The following is a 27,488-nucleotide window of genomic DNA, read 5'->3' as shown; positions in this document are numbered from 1 at the left end:
GTAGCTCATCAGTTCTGCAAGTTGCAGTTGGCTCTCAGAGCTGGAAGACTACACCTACCCACTTGATGGTGGGGCACTTCCCTCCCTTTTGCTCCCGCATCACCTACCTCAGGAGCACTGTCCCCCCCAACCATCAGCCATCAGGGGCACCAGTCCCCACTTCTCAGCTGGAGAAGTGTAAGTCGTCTTCAGAACTTCTCGCTAGGAAGGGGTCCCTTGTGTCACTCCCTTCCCATGTTTCTACTAGTGGGAAGTGCCAAAAACAGGGCTTCGTAATCATCCTCAATCCCAGTGAATGAATCGGAGTAGCCCTCCCAGCTAGAGAAACCCAAAGATCAGCGAGAGAAATCCAGAAAGAAGACCCTCCCCAAGACCAAGGGAATTGTGGTGGCACCCACACCACCACTAACTACAAGCTCTGTGTCAGAGGATAAGGTGAAGATTCTGGTGCCCACTGAGAACCTAGATCGCACCAGACCCTCAGACACAATGGATATAGCCTGTCCAGGAAATAAGTCGGTGGCAGCAGGTGACCCTGAGGTGTAGACTGCCTCATGGAGTGTTTCATACCTTCCCAGTCTCACGATCACGTCATCCTCAAGTGGAATTTCGACGGTTTTTTCCACCGCCTGAATGAGCTACAGCAACTGTTAAGCTTTATACCTGCTTTCTGCATTGCCGTCCAGGAAACCTGGTTCCCAACAATGTGGACCCCTGCCCTTTGTGGCTGCAGGGATATTACAAGAACTGTAGTGAATATAATAGTGTCAGATGGAGTTTGCGTTTATGCCCTGGATTCGGTACGTAGTCAACGTGTGCCCCTTCAGACTTCTCTTGAAGCTGTGGCTGTCAGGATACAGATGACACAGGAAAGAACCGCCTACAATGTATATCACCCTCCAGATGGTGCGGTACCCTTGAATGTATTGGCTGCACTGACTGATCAACTACATAAACCTTTCCTACTTTTGGGAGATTTTAACGCCCATAACCCCCTGTGGGAAATTACTGTCCCATCTCGACCGCCACATTTCAGTGTGGCTCATGGTAGTTACTCGGCAATTGATTTATCAATTTGCAGCCCAGGATTTTTCCTATCTATCAACTGAAGAGCACATGACGACCTGTGTGATAGTGACCACTTCCCTATCTTCCTGTCACTCCCACGACGGCATGCCCACGGATGCTTACACAGATGGGCTTTAAGGAAGACAGACTGGGAAGCTTTCACCTCTGCTGTCGCTGTTGAATCTTCCCCACGTGGTGCCATCGATGTTGTGATTGAGCAGGTCACTATGATAATTTCTGCGGCGAAAATTCGATCCCTCGTTCTCTCAGGTGTCCCCATCGAAAGACAGTCCCTTGGTGGTCGCTGGAAGACGCTGAGGCAATGGAAGAACGTCGGCGAGCTCTACAATGACATAAGTGGCACCCTTCCCTATAGCACCTAATAGGCTTTAAGAGGCACCGTGCCCGCGTCCGCCAGCTTATAAAACGACGGTAACAGGAATGGTGGGAGAGGCATGTGTCGACCATTGGGTGCCATATGTCACCTTCCCAAGACTGGACGAAAATCAGACGTCTTTTTGGTAACAGACCCCAACAGGTATCCCTGACGATAAAATCAATGGCGTGTTATCTAACGACGCAAATGCGATTGCCAAGCACTTTGCTGAGCACTATGCTCGCGCTTCTGAGACGGAGCACAACCCACCAGCGTTTCGCACCCTCGAACGTCGGATGGAAAGTCTTTTCGTTCACTACACGCCACAGTGAACACTATAACGCCCCATTTACAGAGTGGGAGCTGCTCAGCGGCCTTGCACATCGCCCCGACACAGCTCCCGGGCCACATGGGATCCAATCAGTTGATTAAACATCTCTCGTCTGACTACAAGCGACATCTCCTCGTCATCTTCAACCGGATCTGGTGAGATGGCGTCTTTCCATCGCAATGGCGGGAGAGCACCATCATTCCAGTGCTAAAATCCGCCTGATGTGGGTAGCTACCGGCCCATCAACCGCACCAACGTTCTCTGTAAGCTGCTGCAACGTATTGTGTGTGTGCGGTTGGGTTGGGTTCTGGAGTCACGTGGCATACAGGCTCCATGTCAAGGCGGCTTCCGCCAGGGTCACTCTATCACTGATAATCTTGTCCCCCTCTAGTGTGCCATCCGAACAGCGTTTTCCAGACGCCAACACCTGGTTGTCGTCTTTTTTGATTTACGAAAAGCTTACGACACGACCTGATATCGTATCCTTGCCACATTGTATGAGTGGAGTCTCCGGGGCCCGCTCCCGATTTCTATCCAAAATTTCCTGTTGCTCCGTACTTTCCGTGTCAAAGTTGGTGCCTCCCATAGTTCCCTCTGTTTTCAGAAGAATGGCGTGCCGCAGGGCTCCGTTTTGAGTGTATCTCCATTTTTAGTGGCCATTAACGGCCTAGCATCAGCTGTAGGGGGTCTCACAAGGTAATACCTCTCGTCAAATATCAGGGAACTTTCCGTTATAAACAATAACTTATAAACAGGAATCGTGGTTATCGTTGTGAGAAATATTTTGGTCTGCAACGATTCCAAGGAGACATCAGTTACCGTTATCGTCAAGTTTCATATTGAATAGATGGCGACAACGAATAAATTTTGTAGCAATGAAAGACAGCAGTGCGGCTGTGTCTGTCTCTGTCGCTAGTGGCACGTCTGCAGTGTAGAGTAGGCAGGATGCAAGAATGGTACAGCGATGGCAGGTTTGTAATATTTATAAGTACAGCAGAATAATATGTTAAACAACATAACACTTAAACGTAAAATTCCTCAACAAGACATCGTTCACCAATCACTTCACTCAAACTCCTGATGTGTACTTACGGCAATTCATACTCATTGTTTAGCTCCAAATGGACTGTGTAAACTCTTTTTTTTTGGTTTGTGCGACAAATTGGTAAGGCACGTAATAGTAGAGTACCATAGTCTCCTTAAGACTGGAATTTTTTCTGGTAATCAATTGAAGAGTGGAAACGTAAAAACGTTCTAAGTGCCAGTTTTTTTTCACGAAATGCGTCTTCAGTGTTATTGCGTTTTCGGTACTCTGTTGTTTGTTCCTGGACTTACTTAGTGTCAAATCGTGGAGAAAATGTTTCAAACATTCAGTGCTAGATAGCACTTGGTCTTCGTGCCGAGGAGTGGTCCCCAGTGGAGTTCAAAGTGCCACTCGTCGACGTCTCCTGTATTTATCCCGGGATGGTTTGAAGAGAATACAAAGTTTTGATAAGTGGGTACAGTTTTTGAGCTGCGATGGATTTTTGTAACGACAGAAAAGCGAAGAAAGGTAAGTAAGGTCTTTATTCCACAAGGTTTCCACAAAACTGTTGAGACAGCTAAAGCTTTGAATCCATTCCATGTAATGCCAATGCACGTAACTGACATCTTTGGTTTTAAAGATGCTGCTGGAACATTGTCAACGCAGGCTTGTAAGATCTCCAGATGCAGTATGATCAAAGTGTCTCACATTCATCCATCTCTCAAATAACTACACGAAAATCTGTAATAGAATAATGGAAAAATGTCAGTCGCAAGAGGAAAGAGAATGGCAGATGCGTACCATACTGCACTTAATACGAAAGACCAACCGTATTTATCAGTTGCAAAACGGGAAGACCTGTTGTTTATTTTACTGTTTCATCCTTAATAGTACGTGTTCTGTAAACTTAGCAACAAATGAGCCCAAGACTGAAGTTCAGGAAGAAACAGAAGTCAACGCTGTGAGATTTTTCTCTGAATTTAGTGTTATCCTCCTGTAACAAAATTAAAAAATGGTTGTTGTTGATTGGTTTTACTCTTTAAAATATTATTGCCGTATTTCTGTACTCTATCACAAACAAAACGTAGCGCTTCTGTATTCATGGCACTTTAATCAAAAACTTTCTTATTGGTTCCCAAGTTAGTTTCCTGATATGGCACATAAAACATTATTAATAAATTAATTCTTGCCTAATTTTTTTTGCTTTGATGAGCTTTCAGCATAATTCTGTAGTATCAGAATACTTTCTCAAATTTTTGGATACAAATAAGTTCTGTACCAAAATAAGATACTGTTCTTTATTCTCCTGACAGATATGAGATTCGGCACTGAAACTTCTCCATTTCAACTCTTTACTTTTTTGACTGGAAAGTTGGGACTGACTGTAATAGAACGCACCTTAAGTACCGTTTTCAGCTATAGGACTTTACCTAAAGGAATTACTTTACGCCAACCTTTCGTTAATTCCATGATGACTTAGTCAGGTTCCTTATTGCGTGTATGGCGCCCTTTACTAATGTAAAGCGTCCTGTTTGTGTCTACGCCCTTGTTTATAAAGTGCTAAACGGACTACTAAGGCTCCCTCAATCACAGCTTGTTTCCTATGTCACTTAACATGTAATGAGGACATTATCGACCATACTCCTGCTCACTTCGACCATCACCCATTTTTTCCTGTGGAGTGCGTTGGTTGTCCATTCGGAGTCGACGGCCAATCCGTGATGTGCCAGATGCAATCTTTCCACTTGCTGTTACGGTTTCAGATTCCTCTCGTTCCTATTGTGGTTAAAGGGGATGCTATTGTAGGTAATGTTTCCAGACATGTTTCCTTTCCGATCAAAGAAGGTAAAATTTCTCTATAGCACTTCCGCGATGTTAGTCTGGGTACCGTTCCCGCAAATCATTTTTCTTACTTTTCACTTTGTTGTTTCCATATATTACACGTTCAACAATTTTTGCTAAATATTTTCCTTGACCAATGAACAGTTTCTCACCTTTCTTTGTCTATATTAGTTTCACTTCCGTGTAACATTACTGGTAAGATAGCTGACTGATAGACGAATTTTGAAGTTACTTCTAAATGATATTTTCCTTAAAATATTGACGAAAGTGTAAACTGTTCTGCTAGTTGCTACTAGACAGGCGTCTGTTTCTGTATTCATTCTGTTTTTACTTGACACTCCAAAAGTATTCGTTTTACAAATTCAAGCTCCTTGGTCTCGCAGCAACATAATATTTATCTAGCTTCCAAACGTTTCGCCTTTTATCGGAAAATTCAGAATTAGTACAGCGATTACGAACGGCTATAACTGTGATACACAGCGTTACGTCGACAGAAACTGATAAGAAGTGAAAGTTCAATATTTCAACTGTTGAGCAAACGCAGTGTATCGGAAGCTTGTGGTAATGAACACGAGGATCCTCCATGGCTGTAGATACATGCTGTGTTAAATTCTTCACCATATGGATCTCAGGACTTCATACCATGGATTTATTCTTAGATATTTATGTGAAAGACCTAGTGTTTGTGTGTATATCTCCTTTGCCGAAAAAATTCCAGAACTCGAAATGCGCATTGATACTGCGTCGTGTTCTTTACATATCAAATTATTATTCGAGTAGATTAAAAAAGATACCACGTGATGTAGCATGTAAACACTGGTAAGTTGGACGATACAATCAGATCTGAAGATCGTTCATGTCGAACAGAAAACACTCATTTAAGAATGTTGTACCAAACAGGGCGGGAGAATCAGTAATGATCAATGGCATGAGAGTGCTGAAGGCAATAGAAACCACTGCATTAGACACACAAGGTGTACCCACAGAACATGGCCTGTAAATGAAAAAGTGTCATAATGGTCTCACCAGTGGCAATAGATAACGGGTTAGCCCCGTTCCAGAAAGAAACGACCAAAGAGCAGGTAATCATGAGAAAGGTGGAATAGCCAATGGCAGGAAAACAATGAGAGTCTGAAAATATTGTCAGAGGTTTGAACGTGCTAGGGAAGCTATTAAACCTGAAAAGGGAAACGCAGAGGCTCAATCCAGCTGTAATGGAGGTCAGCGAAGCAACTCGAAAGAATATACGGATTTCTGGTCGGACGAATATGGGGCAATGCAGCAGCAGCAGAAAATATCATCACGGAAGTAGGATTCTTTATTGAATAGTAAGGCAGGTCAGTATGTAAGTTACTGTGAAAAGTAACGCTGACAACAATAATAGTTCAGGTATACATATAGAAGCCGCACGCAGAAGATGTAGTATGAGGATACTGAAAGGGTAATTAAGTACGTAAAGGTAGATGAAAACAGTAAAAAACCTAATTGGAACTCGATTGTAGGGGAAGGAATAGAAGAAAGGGTTACAGAAGAGTATAGGCTTCGTAGTAGGAATGAGAGAGGTGGAAGACAGAGCTACGCAATAAATTTGAACTAGTAACAGCGAATACTTCGTCCAAGAATCACAAGAGGCAGAGGTATACTTGGAAAAAGCCAGCAGCCGTGGGGAGTTTTCAGTTGGTTTACATAATGGTCAGACAGAAATACTGGATTGCGAGGCATACCCAGGTGCAGATACAGACTCAGATCACAATTTAGTAGTGAAGAATAGTAGAATTATGTTAGAGACTTGTCCGGATGCATCAGTGTGAAGGGAAGTGGGGTGTTGAAGTACTGAGGAATGACAAGATACGTTTCAAGTTATCTAAGGATGTAGATCATGCGATGAGGAATACCACAGTAGACAATTCAGTTGAAGAAGGGGACATTTCTAAGAAGGGCAATCACAGATGGTTGGAAGAGAAACAGAGGAACAAGGAAGATGACTGCGAAGAAACCATGGGTAACAGAAGAGATACTTCAGCTGATAAGACGAAACAAGAAAGCACACAAAAAATGTTCAGGAAAACACAAGAATCCAGCAATATAAATCACTTCGAAATGACATGAGAAGTACAGGGCAACCAAGGCGAATTGGCTGAGGGGAAATGTGAAGAGACAGAAAAAGTGATCATGTGAGGAACTAATAATATAGAAAATTAAAAAATAAACTTTCGGTGAAATTAAAAACAAGGGTGGCATGAAGAGTGCAATGGATATTCCGCTGTCATACGCAGAGAAGACAGCGGATAGGAGGAAAGAGTATAGTGATATTCTCTATCAAGGAAATTACTTGTCTGATGACGTGATGGAAGGAGAAACTGGAGCTAATACGGAAGGCATACGGCATCCAATATTAGAATTTAAGAGCCTTGGGAGACTTAGTCACATAAGGCAGAAGTGATGGATAACATTCCATCAAAATTCCTTATACAATGGGGAAGGGGCAACCAAACGACTGTTCATCATTGTGTGTAGAATCTGAGAATGGATAATGGAAGCGAGACTAAACAAAAATCAAGACACACAGACAGGATTTGTCGACCTGAAGAAAGCGTTAACGTAAAAATGAAAAATGGTGAAAGATTTTGTAATTCCGAAAAAGAAACGTAAGGTATAACGAAAGATGGGTAGTACACAGTATCTAATACAACAAAGAGAGAACAAAAAGACTGGAGGATCAAGAACGAAGTGCTCGGGTAAAGTTAAAGAATGGACTTAAAATTCAGGGTTAAAGGACATCAACGATAAGATTAGCTGTTGACATTGCTATCCTCAACGGAGGAGGAGAACTAGAAAATCAGTTCGACGGAATGATCAGTTCGATGAAAACCGAATATGGATTAATAAACCGAAGAAAGACTAAAGTAGTGAGAAGCAGCATGAATGTGAGTTGCGAGAAGCTCAACATCAAAACTAAGAACGAAACAGACGAAGTTAAGGAATTCTGCTACCTTTGGAGCAAAAAAACATGAAAAAGCAAGGACGATATAAGAAGTAGATTAACATAGGTGAAGGGGGCATTCCTAGCCAAGAGAAGTCTGCTAGCATAAAACTAAGTCCTTATTTGAGGAAGATATCTGAGAATGCGCACTGGAAACAAAGAATTGCTTGGTAATCAATCATGGACTGTGGGAAAACCGGAACAGAAGGGAATCGAAGCGGTTACGGCGTTATGCTACAGAAAAAAGTTGAAAATCAAGTGGACTGATAAGGAATGAGGTGGTTCTTCGCAGAATCGGGGAATAAAAGAACATACAGGAAACACTGAAAAGAAGGGTCATGTTAACGGGACTTGTGTTAAGCTATCAAGAAAGAATTTCCATGGAACTGGAGTGATTGTAGAAAGTAAAACCTGTACAGGAAGACAGAGATTTGGGTACAGCCAACAAATAATTGAGACATAGGTTGCAAGTGCTACTTGGAGGTGAAAATGTTGGCACAGGAGAGGAATACGTTGCGGACCGTTTCGGAACAGTCAGAGGACTGATGACCCGCTCCCAAAAGAAAAAACTCTGATTTTTGAAATTTTGCGAGACTTAGGTGGTAGGAAGTAATGTGTTACGTTGCCGAACTCCTCCCCCCACGTACGGAGTTTCAGGACTAAACCTAACCATGATGTGCAGTGCCTCTTGTTGAGCGCCGACTAAACGATCCCGTAACGAAACTCGCAGCTCCTCGTTGGATCCTGTCTCTCTTATATGAATGTAGTCTGGCAGGCCGCCGGAACTGATGAGCAGTACTGAAGAATCGGTTAACAAAGTATTTCATACGCCATTTCTGTCTCGTATGATCTAAGGTTCCTTAATGTTCTTCGTACGAGTCTCAACCTGGCATCTCCTTCTTGCACTGTTTGTTGCGTGTGACAATTCCATTTCAGGTTGCTCGGGGTGGTTATTCCTAGTATTTTACGACAGTTACTGGTTCCAGCTATTTCTCACAAACAGCGTAAATATACTGTATTGGATTTCTTCTCCTTTGTCTACATCTACATTTATACTCCGCAAGCCACCCAACGGTGTGTGGCGGAGGGCACTTTACGTGCCACTGTCACTACCTCCCTTTTCTGTTCCAGTCGCGTATGGTTCGCGGGAAGAAAGACTGTCTGAAAGCCTCCGTGCGCGTTTGAATCTCTCTAATTTTATATTCGTGATCTCCTCGGGAGGTATAAGTAGGGGGAAGCAATATATTCGATACCTCATCCAGAAACGCACCCTCTCGAAACCTGGCGAGCAAGCTATACCGCAATGCAGAGCGCCTCTCTTGCAGAGTCTGCCACTTGAGTTTGCTAAACATCTCCGTAACGCTATCACGGTTACCAAATAACCCTGTGACGAAACGCGCCGCTCTTCTTTGGAGCTTCTCTATCTCCTCCGTCAACCCGATCCGGTACGGATCCCACACTGATGAGCAATACTCAAGTATAGGTCGAACGAGTGTTTTGTAAGCCACCTCCTATGTTGATGGACTACATTTTCTAAGGACTTTCCCAATGAATCTCAACCTGGTACCCGCCTTACCAACAATTAATTTTACGTGATCATACCACTTCAAATCGTTCCGCACGCATACTCCCAGATATTTTACAGAAGTAACTGCTACCAGTGTTTGTTCCGCTATCATATAATCATACAATAAAGGATCCTTCTTTCTATGTATTCGCAATACATTACATTTGTGTATGTTAAGGGTCAGTTGCCACTCCCTGCACCAAGTGCCTATCCGCTGCAGATCTTCCTGCATTTCGCTACAATTTTCTAATGGTGCAACTTCTCTGTATACTACAGCATCATCCGCGAAAAGCCGCATGGAACTTCCGACACTATATACTAGGTCATTTATATATATTGTGAAAGGCAATGGTCCCATAACACTCCCCTGCGGCACGCCAGAGGTTACTTTAACGTCTGTAGACGTCTCTCCATTGACAACAACATGCTGTGTTATCTTTGCTAAAAACTCTTCAATCCAGCCACACAGCTGGTCTGACATTCCGTAGGCTCTTACTTTGTTTATCAGGCGACAGTGCGGAACTGTATCGAACGCCTTCCGGAAGTCAAGGAAAACAGCATCTACGTGGGAGCCTGTATATAATATTTTCTGGGTGTCATGAACAAATAAAGCGAGTTGGGTCTCACACGATCGCTGTTTCCGTAATCCATGTTGATTCCTACTGAGTAGATTCTGGGTTTCCAAAAACGACATGATACGCGAGCAAAAAACATGTTCTAAAATTCTACAACAGATCGACGTCAGAGATATAGGTCTATAGTTTTGCGCGTCTGCTCGACGACGCTTCTTGAAGGCTAGGACTATCTGTGCTCTTTTCCAATCATTTGGAACCTACCGTTCCTCTAGAGGCTTCCAGTACACGGCTGTTAGAAGGGGGGCAAGTTCTTTCGCGTACTCTGTGTAGAATCGAATTGGTATCCCGTCAGGTCCAGTGGACTTTCCTCTGTTGAGTTATTCCAGTTGCTCTTCTATTCCTTCGACACTTCTTTCGATGTCAGCCATTTTTTCGTTTGTGCGAGGATTTAGAGAAGGAACTGCAGTGCGGTCTTCCTCTATGCGTAATATGTTAAAAAATTTGTTAAAGGTCAACTGCCAGTTCCTGCCCCATTCATCAATCCTTTGGATGTCTTCCTGCAGTTCTCCACAGCCATCTTGGGTTGCTATCTTCTTACAGACAACCGTATCATCTACAAAAACCTCATGTAGGTTTCGACGGTATCCATTATATATAAATTAAATCTGTCACTTTAGTGCCGTTAAGGGCGACGTTTTGAGCTCTGTCTGCAAGAGAATCTGGAATCCAGTGACGAATCTGGTCCGACACTCGACAAACTCGTATCGTTTTCGCTAAACAGCAGTGCGAGACGGTGTCAAATGCCTTCCTGAAGTCATGTAACACGGAATCAAACCGAGCGTCGATGTCTATGGCACTCCGGATCGCAGGAACAAACCGAGCTGAGTTTAGCAAGACCTCTTCTTGTAGAATCCATGATTTTAGGATATTCTCGTTCTCCAGAAACGTCGTATACGTGAGCATAAAACATAATCCACAATTATTCTACAACAGTTCCACGTCAATGATACACGGCTATAATTATGTGCATATGTCCTGTGACCCTTTTTGGAAATAGGAGTGACTTGCACTTTCCCAGGTGATAGGTACTCTTAGTTTCTCGACCGACTTAAGATCGGAACTTAATAGCCTGAAGCGTATTGAATGTTACTTTCGAATTCTGTCCTTTTGTGAGGCACATCTTCGGTCTCAGAACTGAATAATTGATTTTAACTATTCAGATACCCTGAAGCTTGTGTCCTGTCACTCACCTTAACCAAACATATTTTCACAACCTTCTTAACATTTCTTATTACACGCGGAGTCATTGATACTACCACAGCCCTATGACCGCTGATACGCTCCTCTAAATTACCTGTTTCGATAAGTTCAGATACGTTTGTTGCTAGGCGGTGTAAGACGTCTCCCTGACTAAATAGTTCAAATGGTTCAAATAGCTCTGAGCACTATGGGACTTAATATCTGTGGTCATCAGTCCCCTAAATAGTTCTCCATCTGCTCGAAGTTATTTTCAGACAAGACATTGAGACTGACAAATAAATCCCTGTCTTTTGCACCAGTTCCATCGCCTGACTCTCTCATTCTACAATTGATAAAACTGAATTTTCTCCCTATTACAAAAGTGTGATAGGATACTTCTTTGCGATATTGAACAACTTCTTTCTGAAGTGCTCTGTCACTACAGCTCCTCACACGCGCGGCTTATAAAGGCACCTGATTACCGGGTTTGACTCATCTTTGAGGCTTAGCTTCAATCAGATTACTTCACATTCGGAATTCGTAATAACACTATATCGAATTTTTTACTGCAATAAAGACGCCATCACCATTCGTGTCTATCCTATCCTCACGATAAAAATTCGAATGTATATTTAGGATTTCATTGCTGTTCCCTTCCAGTTTTCTGTTCCTGATTACTGTCTGGACATCATTACTTTTAATAATTGATGTAGCTGTGTTCCCGTTTTCGGCGGGCAATATACACTACTCGCCATTAAAATTTCTACACCAAGAAGAAATGCAGATGATAAACGGGTATTCATTGGACAAATGTATTATACTAGAACTGACATATGATTAAATTTTCATGCAGTTTGGGTGGATAGATCCTGAGAAATCAGTACCCAGAACAACCTCCTCTGGCCGTAGTAACGGTCTTGATACGGCTGGGCATTGAGTCAAACAGAGCTTGGATGGCGTGTACAGGTACAGCTGCCCATGCAGCTTCAACACAATACCACTGTTCATCAAGAGTAGTGACTGGCGTATTGTGACGAGCCAGTTGCTCGGCCACCATTGACCAGACCTTTTCAATTGGTAAGAGATCTGGAGAATGTGCTGGCCAGGACAGCAGTCGAACATTATCTGTATCCAGAAAGGTCCGTACAGGACCTGCAACATGCGGTTGTGCATTATCCTGCTGAAATGTAGGGTTTCGCAGGGATCGAATGAAGGGTAGAGCCACGGGTCGTAACACATCTGAAATGTAACGTCAATGCGAACAAGAGGTGACCGAGACGTGTAACCAATGGCACCCCATACCATCACGCCGGATGATACGCAAGTATGGCGATGACGAATACACGCTTCCAATGTGCGTTCACCGCGATGTCGCCAAACACTCACAAACACGGATGCGACCATCTGATGCTGTAAACAGAACCTGGATTCATCCGAAAAAAAAATGGTTTTGCCATTCGTGCACCCAGGTTCATCGTTGAGTACACCATCGCAGGCGCTCCTGTCTGTGAAGCAGCGCCAAGGGTAACCGCAGCTATGGTCTCTGAGCTGATGGTCCATGCTGCTGCAAACGACGTCGAACTGTTCGTGCAGATGGTTGTTGTCTTGCAAACGTCCCCATCTGTTGACTCAGGGATCGAGACGTGGCTGCACGATCCGTTACAGCCATGCGGATAAGATGCCTGTCATCTCGACTGCTAGTGATGCGAGGCCGTATTACCGTCCTGAACCCACCGATACCATATTCGGCTAACAGTCATTGGATCTCGACCAACGCGAGTAGCAATGTCGCGATACGATAAACCGCAATCGCGATAGGCTACAATTCGATCTTTATCAAAGTCGGAAACGTGATGGTACGCATCTCTCCTCCTTACACGAGGCATCACAACATAATTTCACCAGGCAACGCCCGTCATGTGTTGTTTGTGTATAAGAAATCGGCTGGAAACGTTCCTCGTGTCAGCACGTTGTGGGTGTCGCCACCGGCGCCAACCTTTTGTGAATGCTCTGAAAAGCTAATCATTTGCATATCACAGCATCTTCTTCCTGTCGTTTAAATTTCCGTCTGTATCACGTCATCTTCGTGGTGTAGCAATTTTAATGGCCATTAGTGTATATGGGTCCCAAGGGAAGGGAAAAGAGATTCCCCTAACTTAAAAAAAAAATAAAATAAAACCATGTGCGCGCACGCGCACTACCCTACTAGCCGCTTCCTGCATGCATTGCACTCCTGACATTGAGGTGAGACACTAAGACTCTCACTCAGTAGCGGAGGTCGAGAGATTCGCATTCGATATCGTCACAGAATTATCTGCTCCAGTGGTTCACTCTTCTCAAAGCCAGAGGACCGCGATCGACTCTGGGTACAACGCTACAAGATAGTGAGCTGAGCTTGCATCCCGCATGTGATGCATGTTACCTTCACCAGAACAGAGGATGACCTCAGCACCAAAGTGACAGGCGTCATTCATGACAACATGAGACAATATTTGCAGCTGGTTGCAAGCAGTGCTTTAGACAGACGCTGTCAGAGCCCCCTCCACTTCTAGTACATCATCTCCCGACAAACATGCAGAGTACACACTAGCATTCTTTTCCGATCTGCCTGCACTTTTCATTACGGGTTCCATTATTCGTCCAACGTTGGATTTCCCAATGGTTAGCATACTCGCTCTCTGCATTTGTCCAGACTGGGGGTCCACAACTCGTGGTCTAGGGGCTAGCATTGCCGCCTCTGGATCATGGGGTCCCAGGTTCGATTCCCAGCTGGGTTGGGGATTTTCTGACTGGTGACTGGGTGTTTGTGTTGTTCTCATCATTTGTGAGAGTGACTGGATTGGATTATGAAAAGAAAAAGGACTGTGTAAAAATTGGGACTTCGTATGGGCGCTGATGAACGGGCAGTTGAGCGCCTCACAAACCGAACATGATGATCATCATCCAGATTTGGGAGGAAATGCACCCTGTCCCCAAAAAAAGAGGCATCTCATCTTGGCTCAACTGTGTTACCTACACTGGGTTGCATCTCGTACCTGTTGCTAAGGCGTAACGGAGCAGCCAGTTCCAGTTTTGCCCTCTGCCCAGACGCATGCGAACCCACCAATGTCCGCTAGTCACTTTCAGGTGAAGACAGATCAAATACTGCGTTTCGGAAGACAGTTACAATGGGGTTTCCCAAGAATTCCAGCGGGACCAAATCTGTCAAAGTTCCGCCGCTGGATCACCATTGTCGCTGCCGCTTTGAGCAGTATCCTGGAGCCTGCCGACCGAGGTCAATGCTTCCAGCTGTATCTGGACAGTGACCATTTTCTTTGTGTCCGCACACAACAAGCACATTCCCTTTCCATTTCGTACTGTGCAAAAGATCTGTACAAAACTTGAAAAATACAAAGCAGTCAGGGCTAATTGAAGAAGGGAAAAAAGCAAACAGACCGAGGTAAGAGATAAAATTACAATACTGTATCGCTACTGAAGCTGGCTAGCGCACAAACTATAAACGAGGAAAATAGAAAAGCAGCATTAAAATTTGTTCTACAGTATTCTGATTCTACATTAAGGCCAGAAAATCCGCAAGCTCTTATGTATAAACAGTTCTCACTGAAAAGCCAGTTCACACAAAGCTAATGAACGAAAAAAATACGCAAGCACTTAGAAAAAGTAATTACATTACGCAATCCAGACAAGCACGCAGATAATAGCTTCTTGATAGAAGCTCTTGAGTAAACAATAATTAGCGACTCTGTACAAACAAAACCAACCGCTGCTGCTGCAGGCCGATATTACTTCTTATGCAGCTGGAAATCTACTTGTGGATGTTATCGGAGGACACTTCTGAAAATTCGCACACAAAGTTAAACGGAAACAGTATACCTGCTAGCCTATTAACAGATGACACGTAGACTTTGGCAGGACAAGTTAGTAACTACAAAATTCCACTGAAGACGTCTTTTATATTAAAGGTGAAACCAGCCTGGAAAATAAATACTGTATTGCAACACGAAAAAGGCGTTTAATGTATGAAAGAAACATTTAAATATTTTCTGCGGAAATTCCCACACCAAGTACTTTAAGTGGTCAACTGTCTTGAAAGTGAATGCATCAAATCAAGAGCGCAAACTCGTTTGATTCGCTTACACTACTGTTCGTGAAAATTGGAACACCAAGAAAAACCGGATTTCTGTGCAATTTAATTCGCAGATTAGGGAAATAACAATAAATAATTCGATTTAAGAACTGCACATACACTTACACTGTGAGAATTCAGTGCGATCTGAAGCTGCCACGTGCTGAAAGGGCCTGTAGAAATCGTGAAATGGAATCAGAGAGGGCCTGGATACGCTGTTCGAGAACAGTGCCACGCGGTTTGTACCCCCACTGCGGGTTGCAATAGTCCCCAGGTATTCCTGCCTGTCGTAAGAGGCGACTAAAAGGAATGGTTCAAATGGCTCTGAGCACTATGGGACTCAACATCTTAGGTCATAAGTCCCCTAGAACTTAGAACTACTTAAACCTAACTAACCTAAGGACATCACACACACCCATGCCCGAGGCAGAATTCGAACCTGCGACCGTAGCAGTCCCGCGGTGACTAAAAGGAATCTAGCATGTTTCGGCTTCTATGTGATGCTCCCCTGTAGGGTTTGACCTCCATTTTTCCAAATTTTCCCGAAGAGCGTGCTAATTGGGGAAGGGCGCCTTACATGGTGCATCGTGTCCATCATGCACCGAGACCTCTCGCATCCTTCGTCGACGTGGAATCTGCACTTCCGATCATTCTCCAGCTGTTGGGCGAAGTCACCCTCCTGGATGCGTTTTCCTCCATCCTCTGTCAGTAACGCTTTCTGCACTGTCGACGATAATGGACTTCTTAACCCGTCTGCGCCTGAGATCCAGCACGGTAGCAAGTCCATTGTGGTGGGGCCGCCATGTACCCTGTTGGTTGTAGTGCCCTGACCACACAGGTATCACTCTTCTGATGCCTGCACCATTAACTCGCCACGTATGCCAAGGAGTAGATGCCCTTCACCCTGGGGCATTGGGACTCCCAGCAATGGCCATCCAGCCAGGTGGCCTTCGCTGTGGCTGGGTGGCGCCTGTGGGCAGGGCCCCTGGTCGGAGTGGGTGGCATCAGGGCGGATGACACGCCATAAAGCGTGGTACGTCATCTCTTGCTGGTGGTCAAACACCAGCAGTCTCTAAGCGGTCAGGGTCTAACTTCAGTGCTAAGAAATATGACCCCTAATCGTTCCCCTCCCCCCTGGCGACACCATAGGATGAACGCCAGGCCAAAGATGATAGTGAAGCTTATTCACCCCGGTACCTTGTATGTACGAGAGTTGTTGGGAATCTTTCTTGTTAATGAAACCTCTGTTTTTTTGTGGAGCATTTAGCGGACAAGTTTGGGGAGGTGGAGAGCCTGTCCAAAATGAGGTCAGGGTCGGTCTTGATCAAAACATCATCTGGCCAGTCACAGGCACTACTCGACTGTGACAGGCTGGAGATACTTCTGTTGCCATCACTCCACATAAGAGCTTATATATGGTCCAGGGTATCATTTCACAGGGACTATCTTTTACAGTCTGATTATGAGCTGCGCGCCAATTTAGAACGACAAGGAGTTAATTTCGTCCAGCGCGTCCAGCGCAGTCCAAGGGATAATCAGGTTGCCAGCAGTGGCTCCAGCTTGGCCTTTGAGGGTTACACATTACCCGAGGTCAAGGTGATGGTTTACCACTGTGACATAAAGCCAAATATCCCTCCTAGACGCCATGCTTTAAGTGCTGTAAGTTTGTTCACGTCTTCCTGCTATACTTTCAACATCAACTGTCGGGATTGTGGACGTCCTTCACATATCAATACTCCCTGTGCCCTGTTTCCCATTTGTGTCAACTGTGGAGAGCACCATTCGTCTTGCTCGCCAAACTGCAGGGTTCTCCAGAAAGAAAGAAAATAATGGAATACAAGACCGTAGATCTACTGACCTACACTGAGGTTAAGAGAAAATATGAGAGGCTACATCCTGTGCATATGACGTCAACCTACGCCACCACTATGACAACGGCTCTACCATCTTCTGTTCCGCCGCATACAGTTTGCTCTCCGAGCTGTCAGACTCAACCTGCCCCCTTGATAGTGGGTGATAGGGAGGGGAGTGCCCCCCCCTCTCCCCCAACCATTTGGGACGTCGGTCCCTACTTCTCAGCCAGTGAAGTGTAAGTCTTGGCTCCTCTGGCCAGGAAGTGATTCCTAGGGACACTCTCAACCAAGGTTCCTACCAGTGGGCTTCCTGCATTGCCCTCCAGGAAACCTGGTTCCCGGCAATGCGGACCCCTGCCCTCCACGATTATAAGGGATATTAAAAGAACTGTGGCGGCTATAATAGTGTGTCAGGTGGAGTTTGTGTCTGTCATGAATTCGGTATGCAGTAAACCTGTGCCCCTTCAATCCCCTCTTGAAGCTGTGGCAGTCGGGATAAGGACAACACAGGAAATAACTGTGTGCAATGTATATCTTCCTCCAGATGGTGCAGTACCCCTGAACGTATTGGCTGCACTGTTTGATCAACTCCCTTAACCTTTCGTACGTTTGGGAGATTTTAATACCCATAACCCCTTTTGTGGTGGCTCCATGCTAACTGGGCAAGGTAGGAGATCGAAATTTTATTGTACCAACTCGATCTCTGCCTCTAAATACAGATGTCCACACATGTTTCAGTGTGGCACATGGCACATATTCGGCCAGTGATCCCTGTTTGCAGCCTGGGCCTTCTCCCATCTATCCACTGGAGAGCACACGACGACCTGAGTGGTAGTGACCACATCCCCATCTTCCTTTTGTATGTCCATCCTTTTAGCAGGAGGTATCTGGGATGACGGCCGTTTACTATCGTGACAAATAAATAAAAACACCTACTGCCGTCCTTATGATTTTATTTTGTCGCTACCAGTTTCAACGCTTCAGTGCGTCATCTTCATGCTGTTTTTGGTGTTATACAGGTTGGAGTGCTGACACTTCATCTCCGTATCCAGTAATGCTGACAACTGATGTTATGCATGGCGATCATAACAACGTGTATCGCATCAAAAACAGCCTGAAGATGACGCACTGAAGCGTTGAAACTGGTAGCGACAAAATAGTCATAAGGAGGCTGTAGGTGGTTTTATTTATTTGTTCCCATCTTCCTGTCACTCCCCCAGCGGCATGCCCACGGACGCGTACCCAGATGGGCTTTAAACAAGGCAGACTGGGAAACCTTCAAGTCTGCTGTCACCGCTGAATCTCCCCCATATGGTGCCATCGACGTTGTTGTTGAGCAGGTCACTATTATAATTTCTGCGACGGAAAAACGAGATCCTTCGTTCTTTAGAGTGCCCGTGGCGAAAGACAGTCCCTTGGTGGTCGCTGGAAGTCGTCGAGGCAATTAGTGTGTCGGTGAGCTCTACAGTGACATAAGCGGCACCCTTCCCTAGAGCACCTAGTAGCCTTTAAGCGACTCTGTGCCCACATTCGCAAGCTTATAAAACGACGGAAACGAGTATTGGGAGAGGTATGTGTCGACCACTGGGTGCCACATGTCGCGTTCCCAAGTCTCGACAAAGATCAGACGTTTTTTTTGGGTACCAGACCCCCAACAGATGTCCCTGACATTAACATAAATGGCCTGTTATCTACCGATGCAAACGTGATTGCCGAGCACTTCGCTGAGCACTATGCCTGAGCCTCTACGGCAGAGAGGCGCACCCTCAAATGGCGGATGGAAAAGAAAGTCCTCTCGTTCACTACACGTCACAGTGAACCCTATAACGCCCCATTTACAGAGTGGATGCTCCTCAGCGCACTTTTACATCACCCCAACAAAGCTCCTACGCCAGATGGGGTCCACAGTCAGACTATTAAACCTCTCGTCTGACTACAAGAGACATCTCATCTTAAACTGGATCTGGTGCGATGACGTCTTTCCATCGCAATGGTGGGAGAGAACCACCATTCCAGTGCTCAAACCCGGTTAAAACCCACTGGATGTGGATAGCCACCAGCCCATTAGCTTCACCAATGTTCTTTGTAACCTGCTGGAATGTATGGTGTGTCAGCAGTTGTGTTGGGTTCTGGAGTCACGATGGCCTACTGGCTCCATGCCAGGGCGGCTTCTGCCAGGGTCACTCTATCACCTTTATTCTCGTGTCCCTCAAGTCTGCCATCTGAACAGCCTTTTCCAGACGCCAACATCTGGTTGCCATCTTTCTTGACTTACGTAAAGCATAAGATACGACCTGACGACATCATATCCTCGCCACATTGTGTGAGTGGGGTCTCCAGGGCCCGCTGCCGATTTTTATCTAGAATTTCCTGTTGCTCCGTACTTTCCGTGTCGAAATCAGTGCCTCACAAAGTTAACCACCCCCCCCCCCCCCCCACCACACCCCCCACCCGTATTCATGAGAGTGGAGTTTCGCAGGACTTCGTATTGAGTGTATCTTTGTTTTTAGTGGCTATTAACGGTCTAGCACCAGCTGTAGGGCCGTCGATCTCACTTTCTCTGTATGCGGATGACTCTTGCATTTCATACTGCTCCTCCAGTACTGGTGTTGCTGAGTGGCGCCTGCAGGAAGCCATTCACAAGGCGCAGTCATCAGCTCTAGACCATGGCTTCCAGTTTTCAGCCGCGAAGTCGTGCGTCATGCATTTCTGTCGGTGTTGTACCGTTCATCCAGAACCAGAACTTTATCTTAATGACGATCCACTCACTGTAGCGGAGACGTATCGATTCTTAGGACTGGTTTTCGACACCTGATTGACTTGGTTACCTCACCTTCGTCAGCTTAAGTGGGAGTTCTGGCAGCACCTCAATGCTCTCCGCTGCCTGAGCAACACCAAGTTGAGTGCAGATCACTCTGCACTGCTGCAGCTCTACAGAGACCTTGTTGAATCCCACCCTGAGTATGGGAGTCTGGTTTATAGTTCGGTAGCGCCCTCGGCGTTGCGTTTACTCGACCCAGTGCACCGCTGAGTTGTGCGCCTAGTGACAGGAGCTCTTAGAACAAGTCCGGTGACCAGTGTACTGGTGGAGGCTGGAGTCCCTCCATTGAATGTTAGGCGTGCACAACTGTTGCCAGTTACGTTGCACCATATTCGTAGTTCTCCTGCACATCCAAATTACCGTCTCGTTTTCCCAACCATGGCGGTTCATCTCCCGCATCGGCGGCCCAAGTCAGGGCTTACGATTGCGGTTCGCATTAGGTCCCTTCTGTCTGAACTGGAGTCCTTCCCATTACCACGTCTCTTTGAGGTCCATCCACGTACACCTCCATGGTGTGCACCTATGCTGCAGATGCTTCTGGACCTTTTGCATGGCCCTAAGGACTCTGTTAACCTTGTGGCACTCTCGTTTCTCAACATGAAGTGGATTACATCGATGTCTCAATGGCTGATGGTCACAAAGCTTTTGCGTATGTTTGTGGAAGACATATTGAACAGTACTCCTTGCCAGATGGCTGCAGTGTTTTCACTGCAGAGCTGGAGACCATATCTCGTGCTCTTTAGCACATTCACTCATGCCCTGGCGAGTTTTCTCCTGTGTACTGACTCCTTGAGCCGTCTACAAGCTAAGATTCCCCAACAACTCTCGTACATACAAGGTACCGGGGTGAATAAGCTTCACGATCATCTTTGGCCTGGCGTCCCTCCTATGGTGTCGCCAGGGGGGAGGGGAAAGATTTGGGGTCATATTTCTTAGCACTGAAGTTAGACCCTGACTGCTCGCCATCCTTTGATAGCAAACATCGAGGAGTCCATTTATGGCCTGGAACAGTCCGGTAGTTCAGTGGTGTTTGTGTGGACCCGAGGACACGTCGGAATCCTAGGCAAAGAACTTGCCGACAGGCTGGCCGAACAGGCTACGCGGAAACCACTTCTGGAGATGGGCATCTCCGAAATTGACCTGCGTTCTGTCTTACGCCACAGAGTATTTTGGGAGACGGAATGGCATAACAGAACGCACAACAAACTGCACGTCATTAAGGAGACTGCGAATGTGTGGAAGTCTTCAATGCTGTCCTCTCGCAGGGAATCAGTTGTCCTCAGCCAGTTCCGCATTGGCCATACATGGCACACACATGGTTACCTCCTCCGTCAGAAGGACCCACCTTGGTGTCGCTGTGGCTCCCAGATAACAGTCGTCCACCTCTTGTTGGACTGCCCTCCTTTAGCTGCTGTGCGGCGGTCTTTTAACTTTACCAGCATTCTACCTTCGGTGTTGGGCTACAATGCCTCAACAGCAGCTTTAGTTAGTTTTATTCGTGATGGTGGGTTTTATCATTTGATGTAAGTTTTAGCGCATGTTCTTTGTCCCTCTGTGTCCTCCACCCTAGTGCTTTTAGGGTGGAGGTTTTAATATGTTTCAGAGTGGCTGACTTCTCCTTTTTATTCTCATGGTCAGCCAGCCATGGTAATCTGCTCTCTTGTTTTGATCTCTTCTAAATGTTTCATGCGTCTCTCTGTGGTTTTCTTGTCCTATTTTGTCCATTTTAGTGTTTGTTGCCCTTCTGTCATTCTTGTGGTTAGTATTATAAAGCATTATAAAGGCTATCAGAGTTCAATAAGCCGTTTTTGAACTTCATTCCGTATTTCGACACTTAGAGAGGTATTAATGTGATTTTTGTTATTATCGAAAGGGATCATCTGAATCATTCTGACTTTTCCGTTTTCATACTTTTCTTTCAACCTAATATTAAGGGAGTATGAATAAATTATTTTTGTAGTTTTCCTCTTATTTCGTTGGATACCCTTGGTTTAATCATGGGAGGATGTAATATGAGACTGACACACAAAAGTGGCAGCCAAGTTCATATTAATAACATAACGACGTAGTTTACATATACTCTTGAAATATCTTTATTATTCAGTACCAACTTTACAACAAATATTCTGTTACCTAATCATTCAATAAGGTGTCATGCTGTCATCGTTTAATGTGTTGTGTGTGGAGGAAATGATTATCTGAGGCTTAACTAAAATACTGATAATTTAAATCTTTTAAACAAAGTTACAGAGTTGATATTTACAACGTCTGTTATTTTAATAATGTTCTTCTACATGAAATGTCGATCGTTAAGATCGACCGAAGCGCTCAGATTTTATCATTCAGGTTTTTGTTACGAAACTTGTTAATTTCACTTAACAGTAAATCCTAAACAATTATAGATATGATCAATATTAAAGTTTTATTGGCATCACCATGAAAATTTATGAAGGATGGTAGATTAAAATTACTGTGGCTTCATTCCCTGCATTACTACAGAATTAAATAGTTTCCATAAATGTTTACCTTTATAGCCGATCTTAGATCCGCCATATTTAAAACTCTACGTCCTCTCCGCCACAAACGGCTTCTACTGGGTTTTCCTATGACGTAGGTTGTCGTCTGTCTCACTCGCACACTACAGCGCTTAGGCCTCAATAGATAATAGACGCCTGTGAATTTCCCCATCTCGTGGTGAATCTGCGCCCTTTGTGGCACGTGGTCCTGGACGACAGGGTTCGTTTCACAATTCCTGTAGGCTAACTCGTTCGACCATATATTTAAATGAGAGCGCAATGCTCGTTAACTCACAGCGTACAGAATTCTCGTACTGCACCTCGGATGCTGTCTCCTTCGATATGTTTTATACTATAAGGAGGGCACTGCTGGGCTTACATGCACTCCATCTCTCTGCAAACTTAACCACTCATTATCATTCCATTGATGTACACATCCTCCGATTTTGGAGTGATTCAGATCTTTCTTAATGGATGTTGCAATTTTCACAAACAGTAGTGTACTTTCGACCAGATATTCTGTCTTTTTATTAATGCCTAACCCTGTACACCCGGCCATTTTGATATAGTAATAATTCAAAGTACACTGTTATGATATCCACAGGTACAGGAAGAGAGCCATGATGCTGTCAGAGGCGTACAAGGACAGGCCCATGAGTCCTCGGGAAGCCGCCGTCTACTGGTCGGAATACGTCATCAGGCACAAGGGAGCCAGGCACCTGCGCTCTGCCGCCGTCGATCTGGAGTGGTACCAACTGCTGCTGCTGGACGTCATTGCGTTCATCGTCCTCGGCTGCATTGTAGTCGCCGGTATAGGCCTGTCGCTCCTGATAGCTTTCTTAAGGTGCGTAGGCGTGATCAAAGGCTCAGCAAAAGCTAAAGAAGTGCAGGCTAAAAACAAGAAGAGCAAGCAACAGTAGTCTGTATCCATCCACTCACTTTAAACAGGCTGGGTCCGTCAAATTCACTTCCGTGACAGTTGGGTGAGGACGTGTAGCTCGGCGCGTGACTCCAGTACTTTGGCTACGAGCATAAAAATATTGCTTGCAGGTGTTCAGCGGCACGACGACTCACGAGCAATAGGTGTGTATGAAGTTAGTGACAAATGTTAATTTCGTGTGGATCTCAGTGAAGCCAAGAGAGAGTCAGTGAGAACGCAGCATTGGCACGTAATAGATCTAAATTTCTTTTTCCGTTATCTTCAGCTGTAACTCAGTGAAAGTCATGATTCTGTGATGAAATCGGCATTCAATAAATTGTAGAGGTACCATTAAATGACAAAGATGATCACATGTTCGAAACAGAAATTACTCGGTTCATTTGTAAAGGAGTTAGGGTACTGATTTCACCTACACAAAGGAACAAATACAACTGAAATGAGAAACCACAATAATTCAAAGTTTGCATTGGCGTCTCACCTTACGACTTATGGTTAATATCGATATCAGACACGGGATGCAAATATGCCGTCGCTAACTACATCGTCGTCTATTTATCAGGAATATTTATAATTTTGTATCTCCCAAGAAGATTATACCAATCGTCTATGATAACCTGGAACCAGGATAACTCAGTAAAGTGTCTTTCATTGTGTGTAAATATGGCCCCAAGCAAGGGGTCATTTTGTTCTATAGATTAACAAAGGTGGTAGTATGTAATCCGTCCGTTGTCATTTCTTTCGCTGTAGTATCAGTATCTGCCTAGACAAGGTTGTCAAAAGTCTGAAAAGTTTGTAAGGCTGTTGCAGGTGCTGAAAAGTAATTAAGAAAATTCGGTACTTTGCGCAGCTTCTGACTTAATTAGCTTTGAAGTTAACCAATTAGGCTGTTGTGGATGCATATTCAAGCGACCTGCCAGAGATGGTGTCGCCGAAAGTGTTTCTCGTTCGGTTTCCTAAAACCGAACAAGAGAGCGATACAAAAATTGGATCGAATGTGTGCCAAAGGCTGAGCAGTCTCGTGTGTCATCTGTTATGAGAGCAACCGACTAATTTATCTGGGTGGTTCTCTTGAAAGTGCGCGCGTAATGTCCCGATTGGCTAACGTTAAAGCTAATTAACACGAAAACGTCGCGACGCATCTAATTCTTTTCTTAGCAACTACTAATCAGCACAACCTACCCTACAAGCTTTTCAGCTTTGACCATCCTGTATAATTCCAAACTATTTGACGGTAGCTGGCACGGCATGCGTGCTTATGTACCGGTAGACAGCGCTTCATCATTATACACGATTGTCGATAAATTGTAAGAAAAGGTAATGCACACTTTTCCATTAACGTCGTGTGCGACTATTTATGGAACGAAAGTAGGAAGAGGCCTAGATGTTAGGCAGGAAATATGGACTAAATCTATTGAAGAGGCAAAACATTTATTTTTCTGGCCTCTTGCTGCAAATTCAATTTTCCGTTGAACCACGCATCACGGTTTCTTCCCACTCCATTAACGCGTGAAGCGCGTAATGAAAGATCGCGTACACTCTCGACGGAAGAGGCGTATGGTCGACTGAAACAGTCGTAAATTCGGCGCTGTTAGTCGGTTCTTGTAATCTTTTTATGTTCTCGCTAAATACTCGAAATCTTTTTTCGACTGGCTGCCTGTATGGATTTTATGGCGTTACTAAGCCAAACCCTATAGGGACTCCTCGTACTGGAGCTGTGTTCCAGTATGGAAGCAACTCCCCTATAAGCAACCTTTGTCGTAGAAAACCTGTAGTTATCCAGTATCCTAGCAACAAATCGAAGGTTATTTTGTTTTACCTAGAACCATGACTGCATAATCTGTGCTTCTAATGTTCCCGTGCATTGTTCTGGACAGGTATTTGCATGACACAGCTGGTTCCATAGGTGCGTAATAAATCTTCTAATTTGGATAAAATAAGGGAAATAATAGACAGTGCCAAAGTGAAGCTACAGTCTTGGTACTCGTACGAAAAGACGCACAATAAAAGACTACCTGTTTCAGACTCTCAGGGTGGCACTTGGTAAAGATCATTCAAATTATGAGCGCAGTGTACTGTTTATCAGTCATCACCACATTTTTTCATAATGGTGTCTTAATAATGCTGTGGTATGTATTCATTTCTAAAGATGTCTTTAATAGTCTCTGTGACATTGAAGCTTCTGGAATAGTTCTGTGGAAAGCTAGTTTGATAAGAACAGCTCCAAAATACAAATGCATTATTGGGGTGTTCTCATTACTAAATGTTGATTAGTGTTTATAACTTCATTTTTTCATTGCGTTTGATTTCATGCCTCAGTTATGGCTTTAATTTAGTATCTACCTTTTTTCTATGGAATTACATTTTCATAATCTCATTATTACATTGTAAGAAATTAATGAAAATATAATTTAACCTCATTGCACAAAATTGACTGGGAACAAGGTTTCTCCTACATTTCTTCCACTTCTCCTACATTTACATTTGTTCAGTTACTACTATTTTACCACAGAACTTTTCCTTCCAGTTGCTACTACGATCACTACTACTAACGAAACAACGATGGGCTTTTCGAAGCCCTATTGGACGGTCGTGTAAGGCAGAAGGAAGCTCTTGCCGTTGCGTAGAAGACTACGATGTGCGAGCAACGTAGACAGTAAGATCTGGTTTCTTCATACTGAAGAACCAGAACCTAAGTTATTCCTATAACTTGCGTATTTTATGTCATCGATCATTTAAACACTAGAAGTAGCACACACAGAGGTAGCGAATGCCTAAATGATTTGTATAATCGACTTACACAGTTAGGTATACTCAGAGGTGTACAGATTCTCCCCCTATCTCCGCAGCAACCGTTAACGCGTTTGGTGCCTCCGCGCTGCCGGGCGTGGCAGCTCGGGGAGCGGCAGATGGCTGACGCCTCGCCTAGCGTGTTCAAACTATCGGCGCCGTCTAGTCTACGATTTGTTTACTGTATTAACTCGGATGTGTATCGGTCCGTGCCCAGGCACTATGCACTGAACGTAGATTGCGATTTGGCTGTTGGTTGATCTCTCTAGCATTCTTTGGTGAAACTTGTGCAGGTAAGTTCATTTATTTTGAATTTGTCGTTCTTTATCTATAAAATAATTACTTTCAACGCAATTACTCACAAAATTTACGTCAACGGGAAATAATTTCCTCTTACGCCCATACTTGTCTTGAGACATTTCTATAAAAATAAAATTTGTGCGTAATTACACTGAAAAGTCAGAACACACTTGGCGTGGCGTCTGCCGTCTGGAGGGGCGTGGGCATCGAACGTGTTGAGGCAGTTTACTCCTCAGCAACGGAGACCCAAGAGTACAGTACATGTGCACTGAAGGACAGTGGTTAAAGCAGGCCAATTCGCGTTTCCGGAAGCTTGGTAAACTTCGCGGGACGCGTTAAGCCTGCTGCACCTGACAACAGGTTGCGCTATCATTCAAACGTGTCTACAGGACAGCCAGGTAAGTGTTTAGGTAGGTAATTTCACTGCAGCTCATCTGTCATAACGGTGGGGGCAACAATATGAACAAACCAAACTTAAAGGAGATGGAGAAGAAATTAAGATTTTGGGATCGTATACCAGTCACGAAAGAGAGCCCAAGTCCAGCAGGGGTAAAGTTGGCGTGTGTTTGTGAGGCATCTTGAAATAAATCGGTAGGTGTTTTGCAATGAAAATTGTGTAAAAACGTCACTAAACACTCACTCATGTGGGGAAACTCGAATCTGTTAAGACACGACGGTAAATTTGACCAGCAGTTTCCTCACTCCATAACTTAGTGGCTGACGTGTGGAAATGTGTGCTAATGTCTTGAGGTAACTTAGTAGTATATAAACTTTCTAAGTTCAAGACAAACAGTGATTGAAATAGTAAAAAATATGGATCAGTGGATACTAACAGCCATATTGTGGTGGCATGCAAAGTAGTGCAAAGAAAGTTTACTATGAAAGAAAAGATGCTTCTTTCAGACATGTGCTTTTAAGAGTAACATAATATGAAATACGAACTTCGTGTTTGCCAAAATAGTTTTGGAGAATTAGAATGAACTATTTTGGCCACTTAGAACGACTTTAGTGACACCGCAATACACATCTTCGAAAAAGTAATTAAAATTGGTATAACTGGGATCGTATTTGACTGCAACACACGGTTACAGAAATGGGACTTCCAAAACCGTCACTTACTTGGTGTTGCAGTATAATAGA

General features: G+C 44.5%; 1 protein-coding gene across 1 annotated transcript in view; it reads left to right on the top strand.

The window, feature by feature from the left end:
• LOC126481659 (UDP-glucosyltransferase 2-like) overlaps positions 1 to 23,979 on the top strand; it is a 148,980-nt gene extending 125,001 nt beyond the window's left edge. The window contains exon 5 of the mRNA XM_050105584.1: positions 22,926 to 23,979. Within this exon, the coding sequence (XP_049961541.1) occupies positions 22,926 to 23,241 (316 nt within the window). The 3' untranslated portion in view covers positions 23,242 to 23,979. The remainder of the gene's footprint in view (positions 1 to 22,925) is intronic.
• Positions 23,980 to 27,488: the final 3,509 nt, after the last annotated feature.

Source organism: Schistocerca serialis, chromosome 5 (assembly GCF_023864345.2).
Source record: "Schistocerca serialis cubense isolate TAMUIC-IGC-003099 chromosome 5, iqSchSeri2.2, whole genome shotgun sequence".
Lineage (NCBI taxonomy): Eukaryota > Metazoa > Arthropoda > Insecta > Orthoptera > Acrididae > Schistocerca > Schistocerca serialis.
Note: the sequence above shows the minus strand (reverse complement) of the source record. Positions and strands in the feature narration are given on the sequence as shown.